This window comes from Monodon monoceros, unplaced genomic scaffold, assembly GCF_005190385.1.
Source record: "Monodon monoceros isolate NGI ecotype Baffin Bay Population unplaced genomic scaffold, NGI_Narwhal_1 Super_Scaffold_5, whole genome shotgun sequence".
NCBI classification, from domain to species: domain Eukaryota; kingdom Metazoa; phylum Chordata; class Mammalia; order Artiodactyla; family Monodontidae; genus Monodon; species Monodon monoceros.
The window spans coordinates 56,486,127-56,503,348 of NW_021703782.1; the positions used below are offsets into that span (position 1 = coordinate 56,486,127).

Genomic DNA, 17,222 nt, shown 5'->3' on the forward strand with positions numbered 1-17,222 from the left:
ACAACTCTTGACATTGACTATGGATTTTAAAATAACATACCAATTGTCTAGGGTATGACTTAGAATAACAAATTTAATACTTGAATATGTGATGGCTATTAATTTATTTACTCTTTAATTCAACAACTATTTATTATCCACTTACTATAAACCCTGTACTGAGAACTAGGTACACAACAGTAACTCAAACAGATACGGCCCTTGTTTTCAAGAAGCTCAAAGTTCAATGGCTATCATATATCAACTGAGGTAAGTGTTATGACAAACAAGATCAAGTTAAAATGGAAAATCTGGAGTTTAATTTCTTCTTTAAGTAAGCACTTCTTCATTAATTTCCCTTATATTACTAACCGAAAAAAAAAATTTTCCTGTTTTTCCCTTCCTTCCTTCTTTCTTTCTTTGGAAAAACAAAACATGTCCTGGTTTGAAATACGATCTTGGACTAATCTAAAATCTACCAAGTATTTTTCAGGTCTAAGCACATTAACCATATTCTAGTTCTCTTTGCAGATGGAACCACTTTTAATCTGGTATTTACTACTCTTCTTTCCTTAAAGGTACAGAAATTATGTTGAAACTAAATTTCTGAAGGTTTATATAATACACATCTCCAAAATACTCTTGATACTATGTAGACGTGCAAACAAGCCATCCATGAGGCTTTCTAGAAGTTCAGAATATTAAAAGAAATAACGAATTTTCCCTTCTGTAGTGCAATTTTGAGAAAATTAGGTGACGGAGCAGAGAAGGACGATGTTGTTTTGAGCACCTACTATGTAAAAGGTGCTGCACTATGATGATTATAGACATTCTCTCAATTAATCCTTACAATTAATTGATTAGGTTGTATGGTTTTCATTTTACGGAACTTGGACCCTGGCCTCACATCACACACAAAAATTAACACAAAATGGATTATAGCTCTAAATCTAAGACCTAAAACTATAAAACTTCTAGAAGAGAACATCAGAGAAAAATATCTGTGGACATCAGTTAGGCAAAGATTTCTTAAAATATGACACCAAAAGGATGATCCACAAAGAACAAATTGATACAATGAGCTTCACTGAAATTTAAAACTTCTCTTCAAACACCTTTAAGAAAGTGAGGACAATATACAAACTGGGAGAAAATATTTTCAAATCACATATCTTACAAAAAATTCATGTATAGAATATTTAAAAAACACTTGCAACTCAATTTTTAAAAAAGTGAAATATCAAAATAGGCTTTTCAACAAAGGTGATATATGAATAGCTAATAACCACTTGAAAAGATGCTCAAAATCATTAGTCATCAGGGAAATAAAAATTAAACTCACATTGCGATACAACTACACACCCACTAGAATGGTTATTATCCAAAAGACTGACAATACCAGGTGTTGGTAAGGGTGTGCAGAAATTATACCCTCACGCATTGCTGGTACAGCCACTCTGTAAAACAGTTTGGCACATTCTTATAAAACCAATCATGTATCTACCATATAACTTAGTAATCTCACTCCTAGATATTTATTCCAGAGAAATGAAAACACATGTCCACACAAAGACTTGAAAGCAAACGTTCATAGAAGCATTATTTATAATAGCCCCCAAACTAGAAATAATCTAATCAACTGGATTTACAGCCATCAACTAGCAAATGGTAAACAAAATATGTTATACAATGAAATATTATTTGGACTTGGGGAAAAAATGCTAAATATTTGGCAAAGGGCTTATATCTAAAATACACAAAGAACTCTTACAAGTCAGTAACCTAGTTCATCTCTCCCCTCCCTGAAGTGACCTCCTTCAACCCTCTGGTCCATCACCATTGCTTCCGTCTCTGAACTTACTTTCAGTAACCTTCACTGGGTATTTTTCTTGTAAAATCTTTCAGATCAGCCCCTGGTTGGGGTGATGGGGTGTAAGGGGCATCAGTGATGAAAATATAACACAAATGGGCTGAGATGGGGCATGAATTCCCAAAGCTGAGGTGGCCTCATAACAAGAGGTAACTCTTCATCAGTCTCTATCACTATAGTGTCTCCGTGGCCACTTGACTTGAAAATCCAGGAGCTTCGCAAGAGGTAAAATTGTCATTATATGCAGATGGCATAATACTATATATAGAAAACCCTAAAGACTCCACACAAAAACTACTAGAACTGATAAACGAATTCAGCAAGGTAGCAGGATACAAGATTAACACACAGAAATTGGTTGCATGCCTTTACACTAACAGGGAAATATCAGAAAGGGAATGTAAAAAAAAAAAAAAAAACCCTTTTAAAATTGCATCAAAACAAAAAAAACTTAAGAATAAACCTGAGCAAGGAGGTGAAAGACTTATATGCTGAAAACTATAAACTATTAATAAAGGAAATTGAAGATGATTCCAAAAAAATTGAACAATATCCCATGCTTTTGGATTGGAAAAATATTGTTAAAATGGCCATACTACCCAAAGCAACCTACAGATTTTATGTGATCCCTATCAAATTACCCATGATGTTTTTCACAGAACTAGAACAAATAATTTTAAAATTTATATGGAACTATAAAAGACCCAGAATTCCCAAAGCAATCCTGAGGAAAAAGAACAAAGCAGGAGGCATAACCCTCTCAGACTTCAGACAATACTACAAAGATAAAGTAATCAAAATAGTGTGGTATTGGCACAAAAACAGACAGGTGGGTCAATGGAACAGAATAGAGAGCCCAGAAATAAACCCACCCATCTACAGTCAATTAATCTTCAAAAAAGGAGGCAAGATTATACAACAGAGAAAAGATTATACAATGGAGAAAAGACAGTCTCTTCAGCAAGTGGTGTTGGAAAAGTTGGACAGCCACATGTAAATCAATGAAGTTAGAACACACCTTCACACCATACAAAAAACTAAACTCAAAATGGCTTAAATACTTAAATATAAGACATGACACCATAAAACTCCTAGAACATAGGCAAAATATTTTCTGACATAAATCATACCAATGATCAATGGTCAATCTCCCAAGGCAACAGAAATAAAAGCAAAAATAAACAAATGGTACCTAATCAAACTTATAAGCTTTTGCACAGCAAAGGAAACAATAAAAATGAAAAGACAACCTAGACTGGGAGAAAATATTTGCAAACGATATGACCAACAAGAGCTTAATTTCCAAAATATACGAATAACTCATACAACTCAATAACAAAAAAAAAATGACCCAATCAAAAAATGGGCAGAAGACCTAAATAGACATTTTTCCAAAGAGGACATACAGGTTGTCAATAGGCACATGAAAAGATGCTCATCATCACTAATTATTAGATAAATGCAAATCAAAACTACAATGAGGTACCACCTCACAGCAGTCAGAATGGCCATCATTTAAAAATCTACAAATAACAAATGCTGCAGAGGGTGTAGAGAAAAGGGAACCCTCATACACTGTTGGTAGGAATGTAAATTGGTGCAGCCACTATGGAAAACAGTATGGAGGTTCTGTTAAAAACTAAAAATGGAGCTGCCGTATGATCCAGCAGTCCCACCCCTGGGCATATGTCTGGACAAAACTATAATTCAAAAAGATACATGCACCCCTATGTCCATAGCAACACTATTCACAATAGCCAAGACATGGAAACAACCTAAATGTCCATCAACAGATGCATGGATAAAGAAGATGTGGTACATATGTATAATGGAATACTATTCAGCCATAAAAAAGAATGAAATAATGCCATTTTCAGCAACATGATGGACCTAGAGATTATCATACTAAGTGAAGTAAGTCAGAAAAAGAAACAAAAATACCAAATGATATCACTTGTATGTGGAGTCTAAAATATGACAAATTAACTTATTTATGCAACAGAAATAGACTCAAAGACATAGAGAAGAGACTTGTGGTTGCCAAGGGGGAGGCAGGTGCAGGAGGGATGGAGTGGGAGTTTGGGATTAGCAGATGCAAACTATTATATATAGACTGGATAAACAACAAAGCTGCCTACTGTATAGCACAGGCAACTATATTTAATATCCTATGATAAACCATGATGGAAGGAATATAAAAAAGAATGTGTACAGATAGATAGACAACTGGATCACTTCCCTGTACAGCAGAAATTAACACAACATTGTAAATCACCTATACTTCAATAATTTTTTTTAAAAACTTGGAAAAGAAAAGAAAATCCATGAGCTTCCCAGAATCCCACAGCATAGACTGTTTCTGATAACAACATTTTTCTTAGTCTTTCAAACCCACGTGGGTATTTTATTTTGCCTCCAGAACACCCAGGATCACTCCTTCACCTATGCTTACACATCTTGAATCCTCCATGGTGCCTAAAACAGCACTGAATACATAGGTCAAAAAGAATGATATGATTGGATATTCCCAAACACGGGTAGATTTGGATCATGGTGACTGCCACCCTTGGGATTAAGCCCTGCGTTGAAAAGAGACAATAAAGTCCTGGAAATTAATAACACTGCCCCCAAGTTCAATGTAGTTATTTTTATCTTGTTAGAGTGAAGATGAGATGCTATATACCTTTGAGTTCCCTTGGAAAGAAAAGGATGGGAAAGAAACACCAAAAACTGTCTCCTGGGAATAAGTTCCTCAAACCAATCACCTTGAGATAATTGCCAAAAGAGAAATAAGAGAAATACTGTCAAGTGAAGGAGGTATGTATCTGAAGAAAAATGTAATTGACACTGTGTCTTCAGGGCTACTAGTTAATATCCTGCATGCGACACCAGGGCAATGACATACTTTTCTTCAGAGGATCACAATGCTGAATGGAAATTGTCAATATGATAGCTACAGAATCACGGGCAGAGATGCATACAATTTATAAAACAGAAAGGGAGTCCAACTCAAATAAGGGCTTCAACATTCTGTTAGTATGCCCCAGGTTTCAAGGCAAAAAGCCACACCAGAATTACACAAAAGAGAATAAAATTCCAGGACCTGGTAAGTACTCACCCCCACCAACTTGAGACAGTTCATGAAACTTATGAAACTAGTTAGAGCCTCGGTGAAGAGCACATAATTTAGAGAGTTGAAGAATCAGATGAAAGCTGACCTTAGGTAGGAGCCCTGCCCAGCAACTGCAGGTTTAGTCCTCAAAGATATAACCAGAGTCTATGCCCCTTGAGGTTCTTTGATTATTTTTTCTTAGTAAACTCCTAGCCAGCATAGTAATACTACTCCCCCTTGGTGGGTAGATTCTATTTACTTATCTATCATTAAAATGTGTTTAAATACAGATTGTATTTAACAGATTATCCAATGTAAACTGTGTTCATATAAAGGTGCAGTAATATGCTTTGTAAATACTGTACTGCTGTATGTGTTGTTTGCTTTTTGAAGATGTTTAAAACAGAAGAATTTGAACTGCTAAATTAATGTCTAATTTATTAGCATTATGGACACTGAGTGCTTAAAAAAATTGTGACATTTGTGAGGATTACATACATTAAAGCTATAAGCATAGTTAAGATGTCCAAGGAAATTTGATTACTTAAATGTAAAATGGTTAGAATTTGATCTATCAATTTATACATTATATAAACATTAATCAAGGAACAAATGAGTTTGTTTTAAACTTTTATGTAAAAAATTTTAGATTTATAAATAAGAAAATTTGTTAGCTGAATTTGAAGGCTTAAAAAAGTAGATTTTAAACTGAATATTGATTAAAATCAAAGTAATAACAGATTCTTTTTTTTTACATGTATAAAAGGCTTCCCAAGGATGTAAAAATCAACAGGAATTTGGCAAAGCCCTTCACCTCACAGACTCTCAGCTCTACAGCCAAGAAAGAGAAGCAAGGGTGCCCCTCTTGAGCAGTTAAATGCCATGTGGGCCATACCTACAGAATCCTAAACCAGTAAAAGTTCCTGGAGCCTTCTCTGGCAAATTCCATTGATTCTAGAAGAATCAAGACTGGGGGTGGGTGGGGGGAGCATCAGTCTGTAGCACACATAACACAGATGGTCTGGGATGGGGCATGACTTCCATCTGACTTAAAAATCCAGGGTACCTCACAATCTAGGAGCCAACAGGAATCTGAAAACACTTCCCAGGATCCTATAACATAAGATAGAGTTTCTTGGAAAACTTTTTTCTTAGTTTCTCAAACCCCGTCAGATATTTTCTTTTGTATCCTGCACATCCAGAGTCACCCCTACGCCTACACTTGCCAAGTGGGGTCTTGTGGAGGTGCTGAACCCTGAGCAGTTAGGTACAAGGTCTTCTACCACAGCGACACTAAAGTCACAGAGAGCAGACTTCCTGGAAAGGTGCCCCAAAGCACAGAGGCAACAAGCAATGGAATGCAGGGGGCCAACCTACCGCACCTGACTCTGTCACCCCTAATTTGGGGAACTCGCACAAATCATAGGGTTTTTGTGACTCAGCAATTATCATATCTATGAAATGAGCACGAACTTATTCTGGAGCCGGGTTTGTCATGAAAAGCCAATGAAATAACACTTTATAAACATGCAGAAAAATACATGCACAAATGCAGAGAACTGGGTTACTACAAAGTGTAAAGATGCCAGGACTGCTTTACAGCAAGTGGAAACAATAATCTGACTCAGTGAAATCTCACCTGTACAGATACCCATTTAACCTAACAAGTAGGAATAAAGGTCTAAGGACACATCTTCTAACCAGATTTCATCAAGACCAGAAAAGGGCAGCATAAACTAGATGGGGGAGGAAAAAGGGAAAAAAAAGTTCTACAGACTGAAGTTAATTACCTAAAAATTTTGATTTTGTGCCTACCATGTTAGCTACATGGTAAATTAGCTCATTTAGTCCTTTCAATAACCTCAGAAGGTATAAATTATTATTCCCTTTTTAGTGGGGAAAAAATGGGCTTCAAACAGGTTTGAGCAACCTGCCTATAACTGAGGGAAAAATTAGCTTTAAGAATTTCAGTTTGCACTGTACAGCCCACAAAAACTAAAGGCCATGACAGTCCATCCCTAGAATCCTGAAGTGTACAGTTCTCGTGCTTTTTTCACATTTCAACGGACGCTGAAAAATGTAGCAAGTCTTCATGGAAATTTCAGTGATGGACTCTTGCTGTCGAATTTCTAAATGGTCCTGTTTCTCTTCTCAAGCCCAGTGGTGAATGTTAAGTGCTTGTCCTGAAACTATCCGGATCACACTGCACCATCTTCCTCCCTCGAAATGAGCTCCAAGTGCAGAGGAAGGGAAGCAGCCATCATTCTAGGGTCATCATAGGCATGCCAGAGGATCCCAGGTTTTAGCAAAGGGTAATAGGGGGCCCTGGAATCGCCATGCCCCTTGAATTCTCTCCTGTGGGCAACTTTCATCCCCATCAAAATAGTAGGAGACTACAAAAAAATTCATCAGGAAGCGTGTCGCATTTTCATAGACTGACAGATGGAGGCGTGTAGCAATACATCTTTTGTTACTTCCCTTGACAGCTATAGATTGCATGCTGTGTTTAACTGGGCCGATACACATATCCTGCAGGTGTACCGTTGAGAGAAAAGATTTGGGACATTTTTCTGGCTATCACAGAAATAAAGTACCTAGGTCTGGAAAGAAATTTTCTGGTAGTCCAAAGAATGTTTCTCTCTACAACTCCAGACACTCCCTCTAGTCACATAACCCTAACAAAGGCATTTTAATGCCCAGCAAATTTATTTTCAAACGTGGATAGGCCAGCCTGCATTAAAGGTTTCTCTTCTGTTGGGACCATAACGTGATCATAATCAGTGATTCTATAAATAAGGGAATGTATTTCTTTACTAAAGCATCAGGCTTCATAAAAGACTATATTTATATGTAAATAAGCACTTTGGGATAATTAAACTTGATGTTCTAGATTTTATTTTCATAGTTAAAAAAACTGAAGTTGTGTTGTACCCTTACGGCAGTTCTAGTTAGCAAGTACCCGCAGCTTAGAGAAGCTAGTTCTCCCCTAGCCAGTCACACTGACGTCATGTTGCATTTGATGAAAGGGCCTTCCCAGAAGCACTCACGCCTGATTAAGCACATTGTGTGGATTAGAGAGTTTTCAGACAAACAGAAGAAAAAATCATTTTCTACCCCCAGTTTCAGACGGCACAGGTATATTATCTAATGAAAACAAGATTTCTCTGAGGAATATGGAATACATTTAATGTTTCCACACAAATAATTATTCTGCCACAATCTGCAAGATGCTGAGACAGAGGTGGACATGGTCACATTTTTCTTATGTCCTGATGAAACTCCCCATTAGGGAACCAAGCAGGGTTCCCATCTCCCAGAAGACAGTTCTGATGTTGATGGATAGCAAAAGCGGAAGTGGGACAATCATAAGAATTAACCCACATGGGTTGAAAAACGGTGATATAAATGTAGTTACATTATATCACATATGAGAATGAGTATGATTCTTTTTTTTTGGGAGGGGAGGGGAGCAGAGATAGGTTTATTGCAGGGTCATGCAAGGAGAATGGGTGGCTCATACTTCCCAAAACCCCTATCTCTCCAAAGGGTTTCAGCAAAGCATTTAAAAAAATATATATATATATGATTTATATGTGAACATATTTATAATATACTTAATTATACACATACATTATGTTTTGAAATATAACATCAAATTCCCCATATCCAACTGAGGTCTAGTTGACATACTATGAGGGCATTTAATCATGTAGCTTTCATTAATTTCAGTGGGAAACACAGACCCCAATCCATCGCTGACAATCCCTTTTTATAAAATCTGTGACTTCGCCTTTTGGGAACCTGGATGATGAGCAGGACAGAGCACATAGCTAATGGAGTGGATCTACAGAGTGCTGCAAACCGACCAAAACAGCGTGGCTGCTTTACAGAAAGGGAAATTACATTCTGCCTATGAGTCAGAGCTTCTGGCACCACAAGGTAAGCAGTCTCCTAAAATGCCCCAGGACAATACATATGTGATGGTTAATTTTATGCGTCAGCTTGACAGGGCCACAGGTGCCCAGATATTAGGTATTTGGTCAAACATTATTCGAGGTGAGTCTGTGAGGGTGTTATTGGATGACTTTAGTATGTGAATTGATAGACAAAGCAGACGATCCTCCTAGGGCCCATGCAACCAAGTGAAGGCCTGAAGAGAACAAAAAGGCCGACCCTTTCCCAAATAAAGGGGAATTTTTCTTGCCTGACTCAGTTTTTTCCTGACTCGACTTGAAGCTCTTCCTGGGTCTTGAGCCTGCTGGCCCTTGAACTAGAATTACACTATTTGCTCTCCTATCTTCAGTCTGCTGACTACGATCTTGGGACTTCTCAGCTTCCAAAATCACCTGAGCCAACTCCTTATAATAAATCATACATATTATACATATGTACTTGTAATATATTAAACACACACACACACACACACACACACACACACACTAACTGACTCTATTTCTCTGGAGAACCCTAATATAATATTATAAGGAAAAATAAAACCTTCCCTATGGAGCCACCAAAGGAGGAAAGCTGGGGATGTCTCATTCAGCACCAAGAGAACAAAGAGGAAGAGGCCACAGCAGCCAACAAACGGTGACATTATTAGAAAGTATGTGAAATTTGAAAATACAACATGACAAATATTCCTACTTGGTTGGTGTAAGAGGCCTGGAACGAGTAACCAAAAATGTACCAGACAGGAAAGGGCGCTGGGGAATATTGAGGGAGGAAAGGCTGGATGAAAGAGAGAAGACCTGCTCAAAGACAATTATAATTCTTTTCCCTGAAAAATATTATCATTCACGCAAATTCATACAGATGCCCCTCTCCAATCTACATTAACTCACGCCACCATGAGCACCGCCTCCCTCCCAGGCTAGAGCTGTGGCCACACACACGTACACGCACACACACGCACACACAAACGCCCCACTGCTAAACCGCAAATCCTTATCACATATGCTAAGTAATAGCTAATCAAGCTGTAGAGAATTTTTGCTTTTCCATTCTTGTAGATTTAAATGCCAAGGTGCTTCTGAACAATCGTATAAATTTTAGAGCCTTGTTCTCACAACACCCACAAATACTTTAAACCAAACTTGTGTGGGTTCACAGAGAGTGGGAACCGAAGTTATCAAAGGGAAGGCTTGTGGATTCAAAAAACTCCTAGGATCACAGCCACTCTTTTCCAACGTACAAGCTGAAGACAATCCAAGAAAGCTTAAGACCAGCTGGGTGTGTGGAGGCTCATGAAGTGAAAGGGAATTTAGGATTCGTTAAATACTCTCATGGATAAAGACCTAACTATTTGCTCAGGTTTTGGGATCAGTGCTCAGAAGTCTGTGTCCCATCCCCAATATGCTCCCCAGCAAAGTTTTCTCTCTTTGGCTGGCTCAGTATTGACAGCCTGCACAAAAGAAGGCTGATTGATTCTGAAATAAGTGTGTAGGCTGGGCAGGGCTGACCAGAGCCTGTGCATTTCTTTGCCTTCCTTGCCTTCACATACCTCTTCATCTCCCACTCTAAAGGTCCTTTCTTCCCAGGGGTTAAGAACCGAGGCTCTGGAGCCCAACTCTGGGACTGAATACGCTTTCTGACACTTAACTAGCTGTGGGTCACCTTGAGAAAGTTATTTACTGCTTTGTGCCTCAGTTTCTGCAGTAGCCAGAGGTAGAAAATTCAGCTTGTAAGCGTGTAAGGTTGTGAGGATGAAGTGATTCATGCGTGTCAAGCTCCTGAAGCAGTCCTGGCACGTGGTACGTGTCCAGCAGTGTCAGCCCTACTGACCTTGTGGACTCTCTGACTCAGGTCTCCTGACCCCAACAGGCGGGAAGTTGCTTCTGGCTCATTTATAGCATGTATCGCACTGTCTAGAAAGCACCTATTTACCAGCCTGCCTCCCCCCCAGACTGAGCAGGAATCACACCTTCTTTCTCATTATCTCTGCCCGCACCCAGTGTGATGCTTGGCACACAGCAGATACTGCGTGCTTGAAGGGGTGGCCTAGTCTAACAAGGGGAGCATGGCACCTAAGGGCTGCTGCTTATGAAGAGCAATGGCAGTGCGGTAAAGCAAAGCTCCAGGTGGAATTCTGCAAAGAAACGTAATTCACCCTTTTGGTGTATGATCAAGTCCTGGGATTTTTAATTTGTTTAAACTCATCTGCTTTAAAATCTTTCAAATAAGGTAACTTGTGTTTACATACTTGTCCTTCTTAAAGGCACAGAGAAGTAAGCCTAACAAAGCTAACTGAATCAATGTTTCTTCGGCCCCAGGAGACCAAAATTCTAGAACTATTTATAAGCAACCTCATAAGGTTACATTTAATTATCACATAGTGATAATTATTACTTTTAAAGAATAACATCTTTCCAGATACAAACAAGGGCATATCATCAACAGACCCAGGACAAGGCAGAAGTTACATTAGTGAGGCCTGGCTCCCCAGATGGACATTTCCCTTAAATGAAGAAGGGATAACAAGATGACCAGAAAACTAACCCTGGTCTCAGTTATCTGATTTGATCTCAGTTTCAAAAAACCTTCTGCTGAAAGTGCTTTTCTTGTGAAACATCCTGCTCAAAGGCAAGTCCCTGAGACACAGAAACAGACAGACTGGCACACATGTTTCCCACTCCAGACCACAGTTAAGAAACTCGGGAAAAGTCAGGGCCTTTTTCTTGCGTGATTTTTGTTACTCCCATATGAAACATCCACAGATGTTTCTGTCTGATCACAGATGTCACTGTCAGGTCAGATTAATAAAAGCCATATTCTCCAGCTAAGCAGAAAGAAAAAGAATAAAGGGATTCAAATATACAAACACTTTGTAACAGAAAAGAACAGGTGAATTCACATTTTATGTTTCTGACCACACACATTTTTCACTTAGTTAAAAGAATTTGGGAAGATGATTCTAAGTTCATCTACTATTTAGAATAATGACGGCTAAGGAACCTCCTAGAAAACAATACTCTTTGTGGTGGGAAAACAGAACACCTGAAATCAAATATTAAATGAAATGAGTTACTTCAAGAGCCGAAGTAAAGAGTCCCAAGAGGTTCAGCTGGTTTAGTTATACAAAAAGTAAACTGGGGAGCAGGCACCCAGGACCTTACTCACCACGATATCCTCGGGGAATGTGTCTCTGCTGAAGGAGCCGTCATCAAACACGACCTCATAGAAGGTCTGCGCCGTCACAGCAATCACCCTGCAGCTGTAGTACCGGGTGTTGCGATGCTTCGTGATGACCGTCTGCCCCACAGCGATGCCCTTCTCGCCAGCCTTGGACTTCTACGGAAGGGGCAGAGAAAGAGGAGAGAAAAGAAACAGGAGAAAAAACAGAAAATAAAAGAAATATTTATTTAGAAAACATCATTGGTGTGGTCATGATACACACTTTTAATTGTTAAACCTTTTATTGGGGAGTAATTTCAAACAGAAGTTGCAAGAATATGAATAATATAAAAACATACATATACTCTTTGACCCTTTACTCAGGTTCATGTATTGTTATTTATTGCTATTGTTAACATTTTACCATTTCCCTTTTTTTGCCTACTCTCTATTTTACATATGTGTATATTTAAGTATATATATATATATATATATATATATATATATATAAAATTGTGTGTGTGTGCATGCCACAAACAATTTGAGAATAAGCTACATATAATCATGGGCTTTAACACCTAAATACATCAGTGTGTATTTTCTAAAAACAGGGATTTTCCTTTATATAACCACAGTACAGTTACTAACTTTAGTAAATTTAACATGGATGCCATACTTTAATCGACCATGCATATTCCAATTTTGTCAAGTAAGCCAATCACGATCTTTATGGCCCCCATCCTTTATGTACAGGATGCAGTCTTGAGTCACATACTGCATTTAGTTGCCAAGTCTCTTCGACCTCCTTTAATCTGGAACATTTCCACAGCCTTTCTTTGTCTTTTATGATCGTGATACTTTTGAAGGATACAGCTGTCCCTCCCCCTGCTTTTTCAGTAGAGCGTATGTCTGATGTTTCCTCATGATTAGATTCAGGATATACATTCCTGGCCAGAATACCGCTACCACAGAGACAATGTTGTATTCTTCTCAGGATATCACATCTGGAGGCACATGTTTGTCCACCTTTCAATGGTGATTTTAATTTTGATCCTGGTCAAAGAGTAGTCCAATTTCTTCATTCTGTAATGACTATTTTTCTCTTCCAACTAATAAGCAATCTGTGGGAGGGACTTTAACACCACGTAAATATCCTTTTCCTCCACATTTCTGCTTAGATTTAGCAACCACTGATGAGTCTTGCTTGATCCAGTTTTACTATGATGGTGATGATACGCGGATTTTTCCTGCTCCAGCACTCCCTCCGCATTTACTAGTTGGCACCTGGCAGTTATTAAGCAAAGATCTCCTACCTTCCCCCCATCCATCCACCCATCCGTCATCAGTATGGAATTGTTAATTCCTCCTCCCCAACTGTTTAGAATTCATACTATAATTAATAATTTTGGTGCTCAGATTATCCCAGATTTGGCCAACAGAAGCCTCTTCAATCTGTTTTCCTGTGCCCCTTAAGATGTCTTTTTATTTCTTATCAGTTCCTTACTTTCTGGCCTAACAAGATGTGTCAAGATCATCTTGCCTCAGCCCTGGAATTAACATTTCCCTGAGGAGTGTGGTTCATTTTAGAGGGCAGTGATATTAGAGAATAAGATCCAGGTGCTTAGGTGTGCTTATTACTACAAAAGCACCATTGTTTCTCGACCCTTTCAGAAGACAGACCAAAGAAATATATGCATGTAGATATGTGTGTGTGTGTATGTATGTATACATACACACACACACACTATCACACTACAGGTATACATAAACATATGTATAACCATGGAAAACCATGGACTAGGTCTCAGAGTACATGTGTCATGCTATGGAAGCAGAAGGCTTCAGGATAAACGCTTCAGGAAGTGCTTGGCAGAGTGCTGGGCTCAGAGTAAGTACTCCAGAAATGTTAGCTTGCTGTATTTGGGGCTTTCTGTTTGTTTGTTTTGCTTTATTTTTCAGAATAAGGCTGTTGCTCCCCTGTCAGGAGCTCATACAAACCCCATTCCTGCCAGGCAGAGAGGATAGCCAACATCTTACAAGGAAGTCTGCTCTCAAACATTCAGTCCCTTTTACTCCCCAGCTCCAAGTATCATTCATCACCCTTATTCTTTTGATGCCACAAGCTCTGACCCACTAGGGGGGCCCTGAATCAAGCACTTGGGAAGGTCCAGGACCTTTGCTAAATGGGCCCTAGAAGGCACCGTCTCATGATCCCCAAGATACCAACATTAGTCTGACATGTCACCCCTAACCTACAGAAAGCCAAGATTCACTAAACCCCAGTGTTTTCTGACAGCAGTGTTTATAACGTTACTGGGAAGTAAAGTGTCATCAATTCAGAATCTTGGTTTAATTAGAGGTTTTACTTATTTTTTCCCTGAATTTCAAAAAAGGCTAAAACACCTTGTAGGAAACATATACAGTGCTATGCTTAATCTTTTCCTCCTGGAAACCAAAGAAGAAATGCCCAGAGAGTTAATGATTCACTAATTCCTTCAACAGTCATGTGTTGCCAGCCAGTGGACACCAAGCACCTCCCCTGGTGCTGGGGACTCAAACAAAAACCACTAAGACTTGATTCCTGTTCCCTGGAGCAGGCCCACAAAGGTATGTGCCATGAAGTTATCTTACAGGTGGCATGATTCAAGACTGGTGATATTCTAGCATGCCATCTACAGTATGTCTTCATACTCACAGGCAGAATTAGGGGAGGAGAGCAATGAAGCACCAAGTAATGGGCACGAGCAAAAGCCCAGAAGCAGGAAACAGCCCATTCTGTTCTGGGAACAGCAAGAGATCTGCTCTTGTGTGGGAGGGGAAGCGGGGAGGAAGGAGAAGACTTGAGAAATGGCCTGGGGCCCAGAGGTCAGGCTATGGGGTAGAGGGGAGTAGAGCAGCTCTTATGCCATCCTAAGGAGTCTATATATTACCCTGTGAGCCTAAGGAAGCCACTGAGAGGACTAAGCATAGAAGAAAAATGATCCAGGTCTGTGTGGCTTTTAGAGGAGAAGGGGCATCTCCATGTGGGAGATGAGGGCCTACAGACAAAGATGCTCATGACTTGGGCAGAGGGCCAACTGTCTCCCAAACGTGTTCCTAAGAGTCCCCTCCTTGTAGAGTGAGCTCTGCCATCTAGTTTCTCACATGCCTAACAAAACAAAAGGATATTTTCCTTCTTGAAATCGTTCCCTACTGATTGCTAGGTTGGTTGGGAAATTTTTCTGTGCCTTTAGATGTAGTTAGCTGTGTAAACATTTTGACAAAGGACAAGAGCAAGAAGCCTGTAGTGATTTAAACGTACTTTGCTTGAAGAAGAAATCTTTAACAGCTAGGCCACATATGCCAAAATAATTCCCTAGTTTCCCACTTCATTCCTCTGCCCAACCCCTTTAAATATATCTAACCTTTCAAAGTAAGAGAACAACTTAGATGTAATAATAAATTCGAGTGAGGGCACAGTCTGCAGAGTTCTGTAACTCCAAAATTGGGCCCATGACTACTGCTTAAGATTGTATCAGGGCTCCCCTGGTGGCGCAGTGGTTGAGAGTCCGCCTGCCAATGCAGGGGACACGGGTTCAAGCCCTGGTCCAGGAAGATCCTGCATGCCACAGAGCGACTGAGCCCGTGCGCCACAACTACTGAGCCTGTGCTCTAGAGCCCACCAGCCACAACTACTGAGCCCACGTGCCATAACTACTGAAACCCGTGCACCTAGAGCCCATGCTACACAACAAGACAACCACTGCAATGAGAAGCCTGCACACCACAATGAAGAGTAGCCCCCACTCACCACAACTAAAGAAAGCCTGCACGCAACAACGAAGATCCAATGCAACCAAAAATAAATAAATAAATAAAGCTTGTATCAGTTACAACTGACCCTAGGAGGCAAAGGTTGCAACTTGTTTGGCTAAACACAGTGGTCCTTAGTGACCTGGATTAGGGCCAAAAAAGGCTTCATGTTGGCAGCATATTTTTGCAAATGCTGTCCCTCTTTGTCAAACCACCTTAAAAACACTCATAGTCAGAATTGCATGTACTGTATTTTACTATGATAATAGTTTCATTGTGCATATTTTATTAAAATTGGAATGCACCTGCTAAGGAAACAATGTTTTGGATTTGAATTATAAGCTCAGCTTCCTCCTAGCTGTGTGATCTTGGGGATGTTATATAACCTTTAGCAGCCTCAGTTTGCTCATTTGTAGAAGGGACAATAATACGTACATTAAAGGTTTCCTATAAGAGGAAGTACATAAAATGTGTAGACTCATAGGCAGTTGGTTCTCGGCAACTGTTAACTGACTTCGTTTTAAGAACTGAAGAACATACGTGAGAACCTAGCCCCAGGTTAATACACCACTCTTCCCTACCGTACCCCAGTAACTAGCATATACAACTGTGCAGCACCCTGGTTTCACATGACAAGGCTCAATTCAGCTCTAAATAATCACTGTCCTGCTCTTTATCTCATCCCCTTCTGACTCTAATTCTTGTCGAACAGGGGCACATAGCTATGGTTCTTAGGAAGGAAGGCATAAATAATGTGGTCTCCTCCCTCGACCCCCAAGGCTCTCAAAGCCTTTGTTTACAACTCTCTTAAGGCTCTGGTCAAATGTCACTTTCACTGACTATCCCTCCTATAACAGGGCAAAATCCACAGGTCAGTGCCAGGACCTCTTTGTCTTTTTATTTGTGGCACCCAGTACACTGCGTACAACACTGTTGCTGTCAGATGAACAATGAATGAACAAATGAATGGAAAAATGAATGAACAGGAAAAAACTAAATAAATGAACTGTGATGAGGGGTAGAGACACATTTTTTAAATGGGAGAAGATTGATTCTAATTACTCACTGTCCAGAAAAGGGCAAAAAGAAACAAAGGGGAGTTTTAGGAAGAAGTTCCTCTTTCTTAGGGTGGGTAGACATGTATGTAGGTAAGGGGAGGAAATAAAGAAGGTTTATAGTGAGATTCACAAGGTCTGGAAAGTAGAAGCAGCCAGTCAAGGGAAAAGAAAAGTGACAGAGACTTGACAGCGAAAGGGTCGATTCTAGACCTCAACCATTTTCTTCCTGCTAGGACACGAAATTTATGCAAACTGGCTGATTGGAAAGATGGCCAGCACACAAATTAAATATACAGCC

General features: G+C 39.5%; 1 protein-coding gene across 4 annotated transcripts in view; it reads right to left on the reverse strand.

Moving 5' to 3' along the window:
• KDM4C (lysine demethylase 4C) overlaps positions 1-17,222 on the reverse strand; it is a 400,055-nt gene that overhangs the window by 42,492 nt on the left and 340,341 nt on the right. For all 4 annotated transcript variants that reach the window (XM_029201477.1, XM_029201479.1, XM_029201480.1 and 1 more), the window contains one exon: positions 12,081-12,251. In XM_029201477.1, coding sequence (XP_029057310.1) covers positions 12,081-12,251 — 171 coding nt within the window. The remainder of the gene's footprint in view (positions 1-12,080; positions 12,252-17,222) is intronic.